This window comes from Taurulus bubalis, assembly GCF_910589615.1.
Source record: "Taurulus bubalis genome assembly, chromosome: 13".
Taxonomy (NCBI): domain Eukaryota; kingdom Metazoa; phylum Chordata; class Actinopteri; order Perciformes; family Cottidae; genus Taurulus; species Taurulus bubalis.
The window spans coordinates 23,003,572-23,023,951 of NC_136601.1; the positions used below are offsets into that span (position 1 = coordinate 23,003,572).

Here is a 20,380-nt window from a genome sequence, read left to right on the forward strand (position 1 = left end):
TGATGATGATTTCAATGAGGTTCCAGAGAAAGAGGGATATGAGCCGCACATTCCAAACCATCTACGAGCCGAATATGGTATGAGTTCAACTCCGCACGCACACACACACACACACACACACACACACACACACACACACACACCTCAAACCTATAGACACGTGCATAAATAGTGAGGTTAAGCTACAAAAGAAGACCTGCTGCTGCCCTAATCTTTTAAGTTCCACATACACACTCTACAAACAAACACATACACTCAGACACACTTCAAAGAACCAGCCTTGAGCAGCTGGTAATGTGCAGGTGAAGAGCTTTTTAAATGGGTTTATTTATACAGCCATGGTCAAAGGAGTGTGTGTGTGTGTGTGTGTGTGTGTGTGTGTGTGTGTGTGTGTGTGTGTGTGTGTGTGTGTGTGTGTGTGTGTGTGTGTGTGTGTGTGTGTGTGTGTGTGTGTGTTCAGAACAGCAGCCGAGTTTCCCCACTATATTAATAGATTTTTAGGGACACAAGCTGTAAACAACATTGACTTTGTATAAGTGTATGCAGTTGCATTGTCCAATATTCACTCTTTAAGCTCAGATTTGGTCTCCACAAACTCCTTAGGGAAATCTCTTCCTCTTTAGCCGCTACATGCTCCCCTACGTGTCTGTGTGCTGTTTGGTGCTGCGCAGGTCGTGTACGCCGGGCTTATCAGAGCGTTTTCCCTGAAACAGCTGCCTGCTGCTGCTGGAATAGGTCTACACATACAACTAAATCAGATGGTGAATTTGGCGTTCGTAAAACAAAACAATGATCTGAAAGATGCTTCCGTTCCCTGTAGAGCTGAGGGGAGTTGGTGATAGTTTCAGTGGTTTCGTCATTACAAAAGAGTGATCCCTTTAACATTAAACACAGCCATTTGAGAGATTGTTCATGTCAGAATAGTCATCACTGAAGCTTTAAAAACCTGATGCAAAAACCAAGCACAGCCTCACATCAGGTTGATAAAGCTGCTCATAGTCACCTGCAAAGTAATGTTGGTGTATATACCCAGGAAGCTGGCATAAATGTCTATTGAGCCTAATCCGATCACCAATGAGGGAGATAGTGGGTCTCTGGTCTCACATGCTGGCTTCTGACTGCTAACTATGTGTTTTGGTCTGATTTGGAATGCAGCACAGCCTTGTAATGGAGACAGATCGTCTCTTTTCCCCGAGCATTTTCCCTGTATGTATTTGATGGATATTGTCCTGTCAACACATCCATTTACCTTCACACACACAGTCATCACTAGCTACATATGAATAGCTAGTAGTATTGTTCCTTCTTGCATTGGGCTTGTATGGATCATATCTAGCCTCCAGGTAACACATTAGGTTAAAGGTCAAATGTTCAGGTCATTAACCAACTGCCTGCTCATCTTATTGCAGCTATATAGCAACATGTTTTTTTTCTAAATATCAGATGGAATTTGAAATGCTGTTTGTTTCATTATCAGTAGCGAGCTCCAGGCAACAGTAAGCATTAAAGTCACAATGCGGCTCCGTCAGGCATATTCAAGCTTGTCACCGTCACTCATATAGATTCATATGTGAACTTCATGTCTGTATTGATGTGTCTGAGTTAATGGCACCACATTAGTACATGTCGCAGACAGTGCTATTATTGCTGGGTCAGCCATGTTGTTGTGACCTTTGACCTGCTTTGACTGGCGAGTCCTCCCCACCAGCCTCCTGAGTCATTACGTTCACACTGAGCCGCTCCTCTACCTGTGAGCCGTCCCTCTACTCCCACCTCCCTCTAGTACTAATCAATTAGACGCTAAAGTAATTAGATTGTATCTGATATGCCCAAAACAGTTGTGTGTGTGTGTGTGTGTGTGTGTGTGTGTGTGTGTGTGTGTGTGTGTGTGTGTGTGTGTGTGTGTGTGTGTGTGTGTCAGGGTGATTAGTGGGCTAGGTAATGATCTACAGGGGCCATACCAAATTAACAATGCAACCTCTTTAATGAGCCCCTATTAGCCCTGCACTTAGATTTTACCCCCCCTTACCCCCACACACACACACACACACACACACACACACACACACACACACACACACACACCATTAACTGAGCAAAAGCGAAAGAACCTGCATACTTATGCTTGTTTGATCGGTTTTATTCTTCAGTCTGTACATCTAAAAGCTGTTGATTTACGACGTGGTTCAGAGGTGGAACGGGTCATTGTCCAATCGGTTGATTAGCGGTTCAATACCTCCAGCGAGACACTGGTGAGCTCTGAATACATTCGGTTTGGGAAAGTGAGTGAATGGGAATTAGGTGGCACCTTGCTGGGTAAGTTTGAAAGCTGCGGGGTTGTGAGGTAGTGTGAACAGGTGCTGGACTGGAGGCCTTTTGAAAGTGATGACGATAACGTAGACGCCGCGCTCGCTATCTGATGTCACGGCGTGTCCTTCCCTGATTCGTCACGCCGCCGGAGGAAAAGCAACAGCTTTGATTATCGATGGACTACCAGGTTAATTCAACATGGATAACAGATTACAGACGTTGCTGACCTTGTTGTCTATACTAGCAGCTGTTGTGCAGTTAAATTCAGCATTTTATAATTTTACTACCGCTGACATGAGGAGGAAGCAGCTGTTATTGGAGTGATAAGTGAGTGTCCAGGATCAGCCCTCCAGAATACTTTCTAATGAATGTATCTGTTGGAAAAGATAAGGCTGGTGTCATTCTATTGTCAAGAAATCCAAACCCCAAACTCTCTGTCTGAGTCACCTGCCCTGTCTGTGGTTCAATCCTATTGGTACCTACTGAAGATGCAACAATTGTTTCCAAAGATATTGTTTCGTTATTTCATAAAAAGGCTCAGTTATGTCCTAAAATAGCCAGGCACCGCAGGTTTTGGCAAATGTTACTCAAACAGGAATAAACCGTTTTTGTTGGGGACTAGTTTCACTTTTGGATTAATATCGAATGGTATCAAACTCACTCACACTGAGTATGTGCAGCATGAGGCCGCTGCAGGGTTCTTATGGTCATGGAAAACCTGGAAGTCATGGAATTTTAAAATGGTTATTTCCAGGCCTGGAAAAGTCCTTGAAAAAAATAAAATCCCCAAAGTTTTGGAAAAGTCATGGAAATGTGTTATATTAATGTGTTCATGAAGTTCATTTACGTTGAGTTTGAAATAATAAATATGCTTTGAAAAGAAAGACGCTCAAAATATAAGCAGCTCACCAGTATGTTTACTGGTGAGCTAACCAGCATGTCTACTGGTGAGCTAACCAGTTTGTCTACTGGTGACCGAACAGCCACGACAGCTCACCAATTAGCCCACAAATAGTCACAACCAAGTAGTTCTCAAGCTTCCTACTCAAATGGTTTTCGCTGTGTCACTTTCTCGTCCGATAGCTTTGAGTTGGAGGGGACGGGGCTCAGATGGGCTCGACAGTATGCCCGGAAAATACAATCACACATCTGTTTCCAATTTTAATTGATTTTCTTTCTTTTTTTTAAACAAACCAGGTCTACAAAAGAAAGAGGAATTATTTACTTTTACCAATTTAGTTGAAAGATATATAAAATATGCATCCTGCTAAAAATGTATTGTTATCGTGCATGCCTTGTGGCATGTAACAATGACACACACACACACACACACACACACACACACACTCACACACACACACTAAAGATCCTCCCTTACGGGGCCCTTGTGATGGATAGGTTTTTTCTCCTCTTTCTCTCAGTTCTTCCAGCGTTTTAATGGCGCTCCCATTCTGCTCACATGCGGCTCGGCGGGTCGTCCTACCCACTTCCTGCTATGATTTTCTATGATAAAATAACTCAGCTAATGAGTTTTAGGGCCTCCGCCATCTTGTGCCACACACTTGTCCCGGTCTTTGATATGATGTAATACATGAGTCCTGCAGCTGCTTTTAGTTGACAGACTTTAGAGCGGACAGTGTTTTGCTCAAGGTGTCTTTTTTGGGACGAACCCCTCACTTTATTCGCGCATGCTGCTATCAGTGTCTGAAGAGAACTTGCGTGTTTACTATGAATTACGGGAGCTCAGGGAAATGTCGCAGATTCGTATCGTAATTTGAAATAATTGATAAAAACAATTGTATTGCCCAGCTGCAGTTTTGTGAAAACTAGTTGTAGCTGTTGATAACATCTAATAATATATATTTGATCTAATTCAAAAATCAATATTCATTTGGACAACAATTCTCAAGTTTTTGTCAATATTTTTTGTAGCCCTGAGTCCTGGCATTGTTCCTCTCCCTATGTCGTCAACTCATCTGTCCTCTTTCTCTGATTACAAATGCCTTTCTATTGCTCTCTGTCTTCCTCTGTCTCTTTTCATCTCAGCCAGTAGATCACATGTCTCATTTCTCTACATTTCCTCTCCTCTTTCTTTTCTGCTCTGATTCCCCGCCTTCTAGTTTCTCTCTTTTTCTATCTTCATCTCTTCCTCTCTTTCTTCCTTTCTGTCCTGTTCTGTCATTCTGATTATCAGTCCTCTTATCCCTCGCTCTGCTGTCAGGACACTATCTCTCTCTTTCTCAAATTAACATTTTAATTACAGGCCCTGCTTAACTCGTGAAAATCAATACCTCTTTTTGCCTTTCCTCATTCGCTTTCTCCCTCGCTCTCTTTCCCTCAAACCCCCTTAACCCCTCTTTTCTCTCTCTTTCTCTAGCAACCCCCCTCACACAGACACACACACAACTATACACATTTCCTCCCATTGATCTGTGCGTCTTAACATCCACAACATCCAGACAAACCTCCGCCATGTGGCAGTTTGAAAAGAGAAGATTGAGTCGGTTTTTCACCGTCCTACAAAGAAAGAGAAGGTGATGTGAGGTTGTGGTATTCGACAATCATTGACTATTGAAATATTTGGTTCTGTTTTTTTTATTTTTTTACTTTTACTTTGAAAAGTGAACAGTGCCAGTTCAAGTTACTGTCAAGAAATGATGTACGGTAATGAACAGGGCATTAACCAAGTCTTTTAGAAATACGGAGTTCAGGAGCCTGGAGCTGTAAATAATGATTATTTTCATGGTAGATTAATCTGCAGTTAATTATCTTATTGTCATATCTGGTCTATAAAATTGACATTCAGGTTATTAAATATCTTGTTTTGTCCGATTAAAAACTCTCCAAAATTCAAATTAATATAATGCACCCTAAAATTTGGGTTATAAGCCGCTACTTTTTTTCCCCTCAACTTACGGTACAAAATTCAAGTAAAATATTCCCAGATAACCCTAACCCTAACCCGGGGGGATTCAGGAGGGAAGCACATCCTGTGACAGGGGGCTGCAGCATCGGGGGGTCAGAGCATGGCGGCCCGAGGAATAAAAGAGTTACAGTTAAGAGCGGTTTGTACTCGCGTCTCGTGTGTATTTAAAAACACAACGACAACCACTGAAGGTAGCGGGACCAGCCCCGGCTCGACGGCAGCGGGGACGTGGGCTGTAGCAACAGCAACAGCGGCTTATAAACTGCTGTGACTTGTTTAAGATTAAATACAACATTTTCTTTAAATTTACTAGATGCGGCTTATAAAAGCCTTATAACACACACTTTACGTGTAAGACCAAGAAAAGCAACAAATTCTCACATTTTTATTTGCCATAAATGGATTATCAAAATAGTTTTTGTTTAACGTTCTCTCGATGAACTAAACAATGAATTGACTATCAGAAATGTGTGAAGAAATAAAAGAAGTGTGCTGACAACTAAATTCAAGGCTCTCAACATGGCCGCGGCTGAGCTGGAGACTCTTGCTAACGGGGCTAAAGCCAACAGCCAAGCTGTGATAATAATCAAACAATAAACAACGAAAATGTTTGTCGATTAAATTTCTGTCAATCATAAATTAAGTTAACGGCTAACAGTTTTTAGCTCAGCTTGAATTAACAGAAGCATTTTTTATTTTTCATGACTTATGACGTCAGCATAGAATCTTCAATTTCTTACCATGTAAAGTATGGTGTTTGTTTGAGTATTACATCCTACCCGGACACACGTGTCATGATTTGACAAACAGCAACACAATCTTGAACAAATGTTTCCCCTTGGACAATAAACCCTTTGTGAGTGTGTTAAGCTGGTGCCAGTTTCTTAGTCCAAACAAGGCTGGTATTTTACACACAGTTTGTTTCTTCTACACGTTTATACTTCAACAACTCTCTGTTATACCGTCTAGACAGAAGTCAGCTTGTTTGGCTTTTTTTTAAAAAGTTTTGTAATTAAAGCATTGGAGAAAATATGCAAAACGGCCTTCATCCTGTTCAAACAGAAAATGAGCGTTAAAGTGTGCAAGTCCAATCATTTGTGTAGTGTTCCGTGTGTGTGTGTGTGTGTGTGCGTGCATGTGCGTGTGCGTGAGCGTGAGTGTGAGAAAGTCAGCATAGGCCGATGACTTTCCTAACTTCTATTTCTAGAAATCCTTGTAGTAAATGTATTAATGACTTACAAATTGGGTTGGATTGGATGGGAATGTGTTTCATGTAGGTGATATTGATTTCACTTTGCTTCAGGCTTTTTTAGAAGAGTACCAACAGGCCAAGAGTGTCCCATTGCACTACAGTGTTCAGTCCGATTTGAACTTCTTGTCTCTGTTGCAGGTTTGGATCCAGCTCCTTCCACTTCAACAGCACCAATCACAAAAAAACCTCCTGCTCCTCGACCTGCAGCTCCTCAACCTCTGTCCTCCTTCTCCTTTTCCTCGTCCTCATCCCGGCGGCTGAAGCGACTTAGAGAGGAGGATCAGGATCCAACATGTGCAGCTGCCACACTGCACCACCTCAAACAGAAGCTCCCTCTGGCCGCACTATCCAGGTACACTTACTGACCGGTCCTCTACCTTTCACCTCTTCTCATCTCTCATCGTCCTTCACCTTCTCTCACACATCCTCTTCTCAATTCATCTTCTCCAGTTGGACTCAGGGTACACCTGCATTCTCACACCAGAAATGTAGTGTGTCACTAAGATGCACAAAAATGACAACAATTTAAAACACGATATTGCTCTACTTTGGTTGTAAATTGCAATTTAAAGCCTGTAAGAGTTTACCACTTTAATGGCCTTAATCCCAAAGCCTAGGAGTGTTATTGGGACAAGTACTGAAAAAACGAATCACAATCAATTAAGGATTACACTATTGACCATATTCTTTGCCTGAATTAGGGTGTATGCGCATTCATTATGTGTTCTTACTTCTGTTTTAGGGTGGAGGTGAAGCAAAGTAATCACACTTCTGCTCTACAATGAAAATAAGAACATAAATTGATGCAATGCGGAAGCACCCTAGTTCAGGAACAAAGAACGTTGAATATTTTTGAAGTGTTATTTGTAGTCTACTGCGAGCTCAGTTGGTTGTGCAGTCTGACTGCAGCAAGGAGGAAGGATTCCATAATTGCTCTGATACTCTGACAGTCCTCTTTTTTTCAAGCCAGTTTATACGTAAAGGTTTTCCATCAAATGTGACAGTTGAACACAAACTCTAAGTTGGATTTGTATGAAGTTGGTTTAACTCTCCCTCCACTGGTCTCTCCTCCAGCAGCAGCTCCTCAGGTCCCAGTTCATCTCAGTCCAGCTCAGACCAGAAGGCTGTCGATGCCCCTGTGGTTCCATTTGGTTTGGACCTCTACTACTGGGGCCAGGAACAGCCCAACGCTGGCAAGATCATCAAGTAATGCGCCAGAGACAGACACACACACACACACACACACACACACACACACACACACACCATGTATCACTGATAGACACAAAGGCAGCTATACACATGACTGTGCAGTTCAGTGAGTTGTGTGTTTTGTCTCTCTGAGTACTTCATTGTTATCAGGAGAAAGGAGGTGTAATGCTAATAAAACAGTAGAATTATAACCATCTCTTTCTTAGAATGTCTGAATAAATGTCAGTGCATATTTTTCAGCGTCAAATCAATGTTCCTCGAAACATACTTTTTTTTTTCTTGTTTGTAAAGTACTTTTTACATTTAATTCCAAACAGCAAAAGGCAGAAGCCCTAAAAGACAAGTGAGATAAGAAAAATAAAAGCAATCCATTTTCTAAGTCTGAACTAAATGTTTTCTCTCCTGTGTTTATGACTTAAATGAAAACAATGTTTCAGGCAGGATAATTTGTTTGTTGTTGTAATAATATGTTTGGCCACTAGAGGCTGCAGTGCACCACTACCCCCTGTTCTAAATAGGACTACAAGTATTCATATCTTCTTCCAGGAGAGTTTTGATATTTCCATGCACTCTAAGGTATATACATTATGTGTTAACAAGTTAAGTAAATTAATACTCAACAGGAAGAAAACATTAATACTTTTAGTCCTATTGCAGCAGATTTCACAGCCGCCTGCGTTAATGATCATAAAATAGTTACAAGATATTAAATAATGAAAGCTTTTCCTGGCCAAATCTTTTTTCAAGACAGGAGAGAAAACTATTTAGATCACACTTGGTGAATGGATCAACAGAATAGTTTTTATCTCACATTGAACTGTTTTCAGGGTCTTCGATGCAGGTTTCTGAAACCTGCACATAACTTGTGGTCCCATGTCTTGTCTTGCAGGATGACATCTCAGCATCAGTTCTGGGTTCCCATTGATGTGGACGAGGAGGTGGAGAACAAGGAGCTCCTGGCAGAGAGCAGGAGTAGATACATCTCCTTCCCTGGGAGCTTCACTCCTGTCAGCCATTACTGCAGCGCTCCACTGGGCAACGGAAAACTGTGTCAGAGACAGGACCGCCTCAAGGTACCAGGAGGAACACAGAGTCATTTAGCAGACATTCACGTCTGTTTCTGTTTGTTTTCCTGTCTGTTTGTTTGAACTTTAACTATTTGCCCCTCAGTGTCCTTTCCATGGTCCAATCATTCCCAGAGATCAGGAGGGGCTACCCTGCAGGCAAGAGGACCGACTGAGGGAAGAGCGGGACAAGAGGAGGAAGAGGGAGGAGCAGCCTGGTGAGGAGTGACACTCACACATGCACTCATACTTCTCATCAGTTCTAAATAAAAAATGCAAAGCTGCAAGCTTGTGGCCGACCGATGTGGCCCCGAATGTCTGTAACCATCGGACAACACGTCCCCACGTTAGACGTATTTTTATTGCGCGGAGTAAGTGACGCTATGTGGCGGTAGACAACACACACAAACATGCAATATGTTGCTCTATATCAAGTGTAGACCACATCATGTAAATGTCGTGTTAATCGGATGCTGTTTGTCACAAAATGCAGATTTCCTTTCGCCAGTAGGTGGCGCTTTGACAATGAGTGAAAATAGGCTTTTCGACATCCTCAGGCCTCCTTTATCAAGCGTGGCAAGTTTGGGGCAGATTGGATCAAGTCCAGTGGAGTTACATCATTGTTCAATGGGGAATCACGTAAAATAGCCAATATTCCACCGCTACGCCATTTAATTAAAAGTAAAGCTTTTGATCACTTTTAACACAAAGGACTTTAGATCATGACCAAATTTGAAGTGGATCTGTTTAAATTCCTAGGAGGAGTTCGTTAAAGTATAGCGCCTAGAAATGGTCACAAATAAATGGAAAAATCACACAAAAATCCAGATGTCCAACTTCCTGATGGGTTTAGAGCATGGTCCCAATAAACTTATTTTTTAATTTACATGTGATACATGTGCCTCCTAAATGTCATAGGTCAAATGTAGCGCTTTTTTGAAAATGTGTAAGGGGCGCTATCAAGGCAATTTTTATAGATAAAGGTGTGACCTTTGACACGTGCAAAGTTCCATGAGTTTCTGGTGAGTATTCCTTTCATACCCGAGCATGAATGACCCATAAAATATCACATTTTTCACCAGTCCTGATTTGCATGCTACATTTTGTGGATTTTTTAGTATGATAAAGCCCCCAAAACGGCAATTAATTTGTTGGAATAATAAACAATGCAGTTTCAATATGGCCTTCGCGAGCTCACGTTGTCGGTGCTCAGGCCCTAAAAAGCCAGGGCAAGAGGACGTGAGTTTGCTCACTGTTTTGTAAAAATAAACATTATTTCATCGTCAGAAGAAATATAGTTGAAAGCGCTGGAATTTAAAAATGTTTGTCAAAAGAGCTTTAACTGTTTCTAGACATTGTTCAACTATCCCCAGAAATCATGTTGATAGATTGGTAGATTGGTGTGGACGACGTGTTTGTGCCCTAAAAGGAAAGATTTTTTCCCTTTTTGTGCACCAATAATAATGATAAACAGACCAAGTCAGCTGTTTTGTACACTATCATTGTCTGATATCTATTGTCTGATAGTCTGTATTTGTTTGCTGTTGTGAGAGTGGGAGAATCACCAGTCTGCAGGATGTCCACCAGCTGCCTGCAGTGTCTCGTTAACCACCAACTCTCTGTGTGTGTGTGTGTGTGTGTGTGTGTGTGTGTGTGTGTGTGTGTGTGTGTGTGTGTGTGTGTGTGTGTGTGTGGCCATGGCATGCAGTCCAGTGAGTTGTGAAATAGCATCTTTTGTTACCAACTACACTATCGATCCATGAGTCAATCTCACACCTAGACATATACACACACACAAGCACACACACACATCAATCTCACAGGGGGGGGGCAGCAGCCTGAATAAGTTGATGGACCATTGGCTTCAGATCCCTTCACTATTCAGCCACACAAACAACACTCACATGTATATACAGTGAGGTTAAACAGGCAGTGAGGAACATCACACTTTACACTTTACCCATGAGTCCCCGAGATGAAGTCTGAGATCAGAGGCAAATATGTTGTGAACAACATGTTCAAAGGCACAAGGCAAGAGGCTCGGCGGTGCACTGCAGATGCTTTTCAGATGCAGTCTAGATATCTATCTGATCTGTCGCGGACACTATATGTGTAACACCACATGTGTTGCAGTCGCAATGTTTTAACAACCGTGGCTGCACATAATGACCAACACTTTGTATCAAACTGGAAACATCTGTACTAAGAACAGTCTTGCAGACAGTCCTCCAGTTTGGCCGAGGACCGAATTGAATATAATCGGCAGCGTTGGTGGGTGGGAAGTTGGGAAGCTAGTGACTCATCGCACTCCTGCTGGAGTCGCTATGGGGATAGCATGAAGCTCCTCACTGACAGATGAAGAGAAGCAGGTGATGATGTCATCAAAGGAAGCACATGGCTGTCGTGCAGAGGAAAGTGAACATTACAAATACCAACTTGAATGGCTCTGAACCAGGTTATCTCACTGTCATTAAGGTGGTAATTAGAGTTAACTTCATCAACAGAGCAGAATTTCTCATTGAGCATTCAATGTATACACAAAGTCTCAGTGTGTTTTTCCATGCTACTTTAATTCAGCAGAGTAACGTATGTTGAGTGTGTTTGGATTCAGTGTCTTTCTTATAGTAGCCGTCTAAATGGTAGTGTGATCTTGAAAATGTAATTCCACAATACATCACACATGTGTGTGTTTTTTGAGTACAAATAAAAATGCAATAATCACATTTTCACATCCTCGTATGACCATATTAAAAGGAAAATGGAACAACGGTTTGACATGCGGTGGCAGTACAGTCATCAGTACTTCTGAACAATACTGCTCTATCTTGACTTCTTCTTCTGTGGTACTACGGTTGTTGTTGGTCATCCATCTTTGAATCCAACTCTCACATACAGACAATAATACCAGACATGAGAGTGCTCTCTGTCTCTCTCTCTCTCTCTCTCTCTCTCTCTCTCTCTCTCTCTGTCTCTCTGTCTCTCTCTCTTTCTCTCTCTCTCTCTCTCTCTCTCTCACACACACACACACGTCCTTGTGCTTAGTGATGCGTAGCTGAGAGACGTCTGAAAAAACCAAAGACCCAGATGCCTTAGTGTGTGTGTGAGGGCTGGCTCCTGCCACACACACAGACCCCAGCTGGAAGAGCTAAGAGGTGTTGACAGAGAAAAGAGCCCTGCTGCAACACTGATTACATTCAGAAGTGTCTCTCTCTCTCTCTCTCTCTCTCTCTCTCTCTCTCCCTCTCTCCCTCTCTCTCTCTTCTTACATTTTCCTTTCTTTACACTTTCTTATATTCTTTATTTCTTTTCCTTCTGATATTTTTATTCTTTATTTTCTTTCTTTCCAAAGTTCGTTAAGATGGCAACAACAAATTGATAGAAGGACACACACTCACACACACACACACCCACACACCCACACCCAATGTAAATGCAGCTGCTCCTCTTTTACTGGGAATGATTCTCCTAAATACACCAGCTGCTTTTCAATTACTGCTCTTATGGGTGTGTGTGTGTGTGTGTGTGTGTAATGAGGGATAGTTGAAGGTCCAGTCAAACCCCGGGTCAGACCGGCTGATTAATACCCCCCGCCACACACACACACACACACACACACACACACACACACACACATGCACAGAGCTAGGGTCAGTGTGTTGACAGAGTGGAGAGCCGGGCTTCAATCCCATCACAATCACAGTGTAATTACTTTGCATTATTGCAGGTTTATCTCTAATTCCACTGCAGTACGTCATTAACGAGAAGTGTCTCTTCGTTTAGACAGTCATTACTCTGTATCACACACGCTTTTACTTTATCACCCAGAATTATGACATTACACTTTTCATTAGCACCAGAATTGGATCCAAATGAACCTGCAGGACACAATGTTTACTACGTAAAACTGTGCAGGATGGACTCATTTGTGTTATTCGCTGTAATTACACCATTACACTTCAGGTTTCAGTCTGTACTCGTAGCAGTGAGAGAGAAGAGCTGTTTGAGCTGGAAGGACTTCATTGCATTTGTATCATGAAAACTGACACAGCTGCTCTGTGATCGATCGTGTAAAGCATTAAGTCAAGTTGGTACTTTTGGAATAGATTCAGTCCAAATACTCGCCTGCAAATATTTCCCATTAAAACTATTCATGCTGTCTGCGATGGGACAGTTGTTGCTCTTTTTTAATGTAAGGTTAGAATAGATCCAGGCCCAGATGCCGTTGTATCTGGACCCAGACCTAAAACCGATAGATAATTGCGAATTATTACATTTTGACCAGCGCAGCTTTTCCAGCCTTTACGGCGTTCAGGGTCCAGGAAACACAAGGACTGATTCAATGCGTTGTAAATCACATCACGTGATGCTACTCAGCCTCTGAAATGTGTGTCGTCCGATAGATTTCCTGACTAGAGTGAGATGTTGGCCCCGTCCCAAGGGGGACACTGGGACGGGGCCAACGTCCCAAACCCGTAACCCTCAGGGACTGACTGACGTCACCTGGTAACTGGCTGAGTGTGAGAGGCTAGGATGGCCTGAAATGCTGTGAATACAAATGGGACAGCACTTTGCTGCAACATATCTTGACAACGTCAAAATATATTGTGTATAATTGTGGCTATTTATTTTATACTTTTTACTCCCTGATATGAACTTTGATGACTAAATCTTTGTAATATAATCTCTGCTTGCATTCCTCTGATTTCATGTGTTTTCACGTCCCATCTTCATCCTTAATGTTGTGTAAATGTAATTTGCCCGGCTGAAGACCCATGTGTCGTCCTCTTTGTTTACTTTTTTGTATGTCTCCATGTTTTTCATTGATAACTGCTTGTTTAACATATGATCAGAATCCTGATACATTAATTAACTGCCCAACAATAATGGTAACAGAGGAGACTAGAGCTGAAAGATGAGAAGAATACAATACCGTGGATCTTTTTAGTGACATCACTTCACACCTGAATGAACTGAATTTAAAGCTGCTCAGTTCAGTTTTCTGAAATTAAATACTTTATTTTAGGTGTCCATTTTTTTTTTTTACTTTTTGTTATATGTGATGTTTTTTAATTCAGTCCTTATTTGACTTAAAACAAAATAAGAACATTTATTTATTATTAGACTATGTATTATGATATATAATTCATCCAGTTAAATTTAAAAACTGACATTGTTTAATATTAAACTTTCTATATTTTAAATGACAGTCAGTTGTTTACTACATTCAGACGTTAATACAACTGTTAAATTACTTCAATATACATGATACTAAATCAAAGCTCAAGTTAGACATTATTGGGATGTTCTGGACCTTTTTCTCTCTAACTGGACCTCGCTGAATTTAATTGAATGCCCCTCACCGAGGGCTTTTATTGTGAAGGGTAAGAAAGATAGCTGTGGATCTGGTACCTTTGTCAAGGTTAAAAGGAGTAATAATGTTTGCTGTCTTGGTTACGACTACAGTGTCTCCGTGTTGTTTTATAATACCCATAAGTATAGGCGCAATTCATAACCCTCGGCTACACTTTACTACGTTTTTATGTGATTGGATAAAGCCTTTGTAGTTGATGCAAAAGCTCAGAAAATCAACTTTGTTAAGAAAATAAAGATTAGGTTGTTTTTTCGCCGCATAATATTAGCGTGCTGCGTAAAAGTTCTCATGACAAAAAAAACTATTTGAAAATGTATTTTGACCAAAAACATGCCCCAAGCGTGTAAAGGGCTTTATCCAGTATTGTAGCACCGGCTGATACTATGACATGCTAGACTGGGTAAAGTGTCCAAGATAGACAGGCAGTGGCTCATAGACAGAAGTCTGATCAAGCTTTCCAACATAGAGCCATGGAGCTTCTACATTTTAGATTATGTTCTTGTGAAATTGTAATGATATAAGAATGTTTTTTTTCCTCTCTCTTGTAGACTGGCGTGATGCAGAGCTGATGCGAGACATCGAGGCGGCAACAGGAGAAAACCTGGGTTCCGACCGGGTGGGTAAAAAAGGAAAAGGGAAGAAGAAGAAATACCCTAAGCTCAGCGACCTGAAGCAGAGCGCCAACACGGCCCGCTCCAGGCTGGAGAAAAAAGTCCTCAACAAGTACGTCACTTCCCATCGCGACACAAGCAGCATTCTCTGAAAGCTGCTTGAGTATTTACTTATTTACAAGGTTTCGTCGTGCAATACTTAACCAAAACTTACCAAAACACATTTGCGTTGTTGGAGGGCTTTCCCACCTGAGTAATGGCTCAGCAGTGCTCAGAGCATATGCTGAGCATTTTGATCACAGTTTGGGTTACGTAAAGATGTAGACATGCAGTTGTAACAAGGCTCAGTTACCTCCCAGAGTTTCCCCCAGCACCAATGACACGAGCAGACGTAAGGTATCGTTTGTCAACGTTTTTATTGTGACCTGCACTGTCCAGACTCGCCGCTCTGGCAGACTGTCACTTGCTTCTCTGTCCCTCCTACGGTTAATATAGGGAAGACACACAAAACACACAATCCGCTCCAGCTGAGGCCAATTAGGCCTCATCCCGGCACCGTTCCCTGAGCCGCTCCTCCACTCCCCCTCTGCAGCTGAGCCTAACCACACCCCCGCCACCACAAGTCTGTGGCGTTATGTATGATCCCATAACTATACCATGTTTCCTCAGCAAAAGATTTTACCATCTGTGTTTGATCAGATTTAGTTTTCTTGATTCTCTCTCAAATTCATCTTCTCATTTCCTGTCTGTCTCTCCTCCTCTCCGTTCTGTCCTTTCCAGGAGCAGCATGCGCAGAGTAGCTGAAGTTATGGCTAAAGCTGACATGAGAAAACATGAAAAGTTCTCCAACCAATTTAACTACGCCCTCAAGTGATCTCCATCCAGCTTGATGCCTTCTGGACTGATTGTTGCTGTCAGACTTCAACTTTTAAAAGAAGGAAAGATTTTCATGTGTTGATGTGCCAATACAGTGAATCTGGTTAAGAGATTAGCATCATTAAAATAATATATCATTTTTGTAATTTATTATTTCATTGCTGTTTGATAAGCTAAACATTAAGGACAAATAAACATACATATTCCCGACTGAGTGTGAAGACGATCTAAGTAATAGATCATACAAATAATACAAGACTCTACATAACCTATGTTAACATTGCAGGCCACTGATAACATTTACAAGTACAGCACTTTAAATATGCGATGGAAATAAACACAAACATGTTCCACATTCACAACTACCGTACACAAAGACAGACTTCAGCGATCTTATGCAGCCATGCATGTGCAGCTTCTGACACTTGATGAACTAGAGTCAGGTACCAGGTAATTATAAAATTGGCCAAATTGTGCGGCTTAATATTACCTTTATATCAGCCAAATCAATTTGTATTATGTATAACTGACTACATTTGTACTCTTGTTTTCCCCAGTATTTTGTAGTTGAATTTGTTGTCAATGTGTTTTTTGAAGATAAAAAGCCACACATTCATGAATGAACCTAATGTTTAAAGGATTTGTTCCTAAAATAAACTGAAAGTCTCTTTCATCCAGTTTCATGAATTTAATCCAGGGTTTATTCAGCAAACTCCATACATAATTACATTATTCAGTGAGTGTATGAGTGTATGATGAAAATAGCAGCAATAGTGGATATAGTAGAATAGTAATGATAATAAAAGCAGTAATGGTATTGGCAATACTAATAGCAATGCAAGTAATAATATTAATAATAATAGTGTCAGTAGGTGTCAGCAGGACCAGGGTCCAGATAAAACCACGATCCATGTAAACCTGTAAGGAGAGAAAGCACAAAAACTCTGAAGAAGAAGTAGAGTTATGTGCATTGATGGGGCATGAATTCATCCAGAAAGAAAGAGAGAAGAGGAGAGAGGAGCTCAGTGTATCCTAAAATGTCCCCCAGCAGTCTAGGCCTATAGTAGCATATCTAGGGACTGAACCAGGGCAAACCTGAGCCAGCCCTAACTATAAGAGCTATAAATATGGTAATATGGTACTAGCTCTAGTGTGGTAATATGGTACTATAAGCTCTCTAGTGGGGTGATATGGTACTATTAGCTCTCTAGTGGGGTGATATGGTACTTTAAGCTCTCTAGTGGGGTGATATGGTACTATTAGCTCTCTAGTGGGGTAATATGGTACCATAAACTCTAGTGTGGTAATATGGTACTATAAGCTCTAGTGTGGTAATATGGTACTATAAGCTCTAGTGTGGTAATATGGTACTATAAGCTCTAGTGTGGTAATATGGTACTATTAGCTCTCTAGTGGGGTAATATGGTACCATAAACTCTAGTGTGGTAATATGGTACTATAAGATCTAGTGTGGTAATATGGTACTATTAGCTCTCTAGTGGGGTAATATGGTACCATAAACTCTAGTGTGGTAATATGGTACTATAAGCTCTAGTGTGGTAATATGGTACTATAAGCTCTCTAGTGTGGTAATATGGTACTATAAGCTCTAGTGTGGTAATATGGTACTATAAGCTCTAGTGTGGTAATATGGTACTATTAGCTCTCTAGTGGGGTAATATGGTACCATAAGCTCTAGTGTGGTAATATGTACCATAAGCTCTCTAGTGGGGTGATATGGTACTATAAGCTCTCTAGTGGGGTAGTATGGTACTATAAGCTCTCTAGTGGGGTGATATGGTACTATAAGCTCTCTAGTGGGGTAATATGGTACTATAAGCTCTCTAGTGGGGTGATATGGTACTATAAGCTCTCTAGTGGGGTGATATGGTACTATAAGCTCTCTAGTGGGGTGATATGGTACTATAAGCTCTCTAGTGGGGTGATATGGTACTATAAGCTCTCTAGTGGGGTAATATGGTACTATAAGCTCTCTAGTGGGGTGATATGGTACTATAAGCTCTCTAGTGGGGTGATATGGTACTATAAGCTCTAGTGTGGTAATATGGTACTATAAGCTCTCTAGTGGGGTGATATGGTACTATAAGCTCTCTAGTGGGGTGATATGGTACTATAAGCTCTAGTGTGGTAATATGGTACTATATGCTCTCTAGTGGGGTAATATGGTACTATAAGGCTTATAGTACCATATCACCCCACTAGAGAGCTTATAGTATAAGCTCTCTAGTGGGGTAATATGGTACTATAAGCTCTCTAGTGGGGTGATATGGTGCTATAAGCTCTCTAGTGGGGTACTATGGTACTATAAACTCTAGTGTGGTAATATGGTACTATAAGCTCTCCAGTGTGGTAATATGGTACAATGACCTCTCTAGTGGGGTGATCTGGCATTATGAGCTCTCTGGTGAGGTTATATGGTACTATAATATCTTTAGTGGGGTAATACTGGTACCATGATGGTGCCTGACCAATTAAGGCTGTGTAGGTGAGGAGAAGGACTTTAAATCAATTACAATGGATATTTTGGCATTGAAGTGAGTGAATACAACTGATGTTCTGTTAGCTGTCAGTCTGTAATCTGAGCACTATAAGTGAACAAAAGGCCAACCAGGAAATTAGCGTCACACTGGTTCCCTCATCAAAAAAAACAATGGGATTTTTCCAATGGATTTGTGATTTGAAGTTAAGCTCTGTGGCACACACATTTATGATGCATTGTTTTGTTCAGCCACATCTTCTTCACAGATGAACACCACTCTAATGATTTTTTTGAGTCATGAAAAGTCAAACGCTAATGTTAAGCTATAAACAATCTACACCACGGTCGGACTAGTGTTTGGCGTGATACCATTTGATAGTCTCATTTAGCCACCTTTTCTAAGCCTTTTTTTTAGACCAAAAAACAAAATGTTAATCCTTTGTTTGTGTTAACACAGACCTTATTTCAGGCATCTAACCAAATACCCATTAAAAAAACACATTGACTTTGAGACGGGGGAACCAGAAGGGGAAAAAATGCTGACTCATTTCCAGGTATTATAACTCATTTTTGCAGCAATCAAAACTCAAACCATATAGAACAGTTAGTTCCACGAGAGGCGCATGAGAGAAAAAAGGTAAAAATCAATATATATATATATATATATTTACAAACGACTGTGATATCCTGACTTATAGTCTCTTGTTTGGATCAATTTCCAAAAACACTCAAACCTACATTTCCCATTACGTAACCAAGAAATTCATATTTCATGCCTTATGCTTGTCTCCTTGAAATGTGTATTTCCCAAGCCCAAACTGGGATGACCCTGATGCCTTTATTATGACATCATCCGGGTTATTTTCTCGCACCTGGCAAAACTCCTCCAGGACCACATGAGACAAACTGTTTTTATAGTGGATGTTTAAAGTTGTATAAAGAGAACTGGATACCGGCCTCGGTCCTCAGTGTTGGATCAAGGCCTTGTTCATTTCTATGAAAGTTGCTCAGTGATGCATGAAAAAAACATTGACTGCTGTTTATAAAATTACCTCTTGATTGATCCTCTGCATCTACGGGTTTTGTAGAACAAGCGCATCACCGAGTCTAAACGTTTTAAACTATCTTCAATTATTTTCATGTCTTCCTACTCATGCTACTAATCGACAGCTGTCTGGGAACAGAGACATTAATACATACACCGTACAAGCTTTTACAGGCTACCTTGTGATTGGCAGGTTGCTACCATGGCGTTGTCTGCTTTTGCCTCAGAGCTTTATTAACTCTGTGTTTTTACAATCCATGAGAGTTCATTGTAGCATTTTATTATTTATCTTATCAGCGGTCGGTTCCACAGTGCCTGTCCCTTCTGGTTGCAAAACAACAAGTGCTGAACTTCAGCTCCAAAACTGTAGTTCACAAACTAAACCAATATACAGACTATGTATGAGCATGCAGTGCAGTCCCCAATGTATACATTAATTATGCTTCAGATAATAACTCTGGATTTGGCTGATAGTGAATTTTACAACTTGTAGGACATAATGATTTAAATGAGGACTATTTAAGTGTTCTCCCTGTATCCAGTTCGATTCATTAATCTTTGGTTCTCACAGACAATCGTACCTTTTGAGACAAGTACATTTCAGTTAATATGTAAAATTGTTGGAGGGACACTTTATTATTTAGATTACCATAATGATCATGGTGCTTTTGAGAGAAATCATTGATTGAATGTTGTACAATGACTGAACCGGAATGAAAGACCAGCCTTCAAATGCTTGTTTCGTGTGAGGCGGGTATTAATTAATTGTCAGTCTGTACAACCACGGATTACCATTCATGTTTGTGTTGGAATCCTGTTTTGCACTCTGAGAGAATGTGTTGCGTCTGTTTTGAGAACCACATACATGAGTGTGGCCCACCAGACTCATCTCATACTTTGAGGGCCAGGGCCCAAGGACCTCCCGCTCCAGCTGCTGCAACTGCTGAAGAAGACACATAAGTCCCCGTTTCAGTCAGAGTCCTGCATTTCAATTACATGATGGATTACTTGATTTAGAAACTGGTGATTTTCGGTAAAACATTGTTTTTGTTTGTTTATCACTGGTTTGATGTGAAAGTGAACAGTTTTTCCATCGTTTATTTAATGCTTTTATTTACAGTGTCCATTGTGGAATGGTGATTTTAATGATAGTTGCCAGTGGATGCCGACTGATTGCTTTGGATGGAGCATATAGTAGTAGGCTATTTAGTTT

At 41.0% G+C, this 20,380-nt stretch overlaps 1 protein-coding gene across 1 annotated transcript in view; it reads left to right on the top strand.

The window, feature by feature from the left end:
- uvssa (UV-stimulated scaffold protein A) overlaps nucleotides 1-16,286 on the top strand; it is a 39,104-nt gene extending 22,818 nt beyond the window's left edge. The window contains exons 9-15 of the mRNA XM_079228255.1: nucleotides 1-77; nucleotides 6,627-6,840; nucleotides 7,566-7,694; nucleotides 8,590-8,773; nucleotides 8,871-8,982; nucleotides 14,684-14,858; nucleotides 15,527-16,286. The exon at nucleotides 1-77 is cut by the window's left edge and continues 47 nt beyond it. Coding sequence (XP_079084381.1) covers nucleotides 1-77; nucleotides 6,627-6,840; nucleotides 7,566-7,694; nucleotides 8,590-8,773; nucleotides 8,871-8,982; nucleotides 14,684-14,858; nucleotides 15,527-15,620 — 985 coding nt within the window. The 3' untranslated portion in view covers nucleotides 15,621-16,286. The remainder of the gene's footprint in view (nucleotides 78-6,626; nucleotides 6,841-7,565; nucleotides 7,695-8,589; nucleotides 8,774-8,870; nucleotides 8,983-14,683; nucleotides 14,859-15,526) is intronic.
- Nucleotides 16,287-20,380: the final 4,094 nt, after the last annotated feature.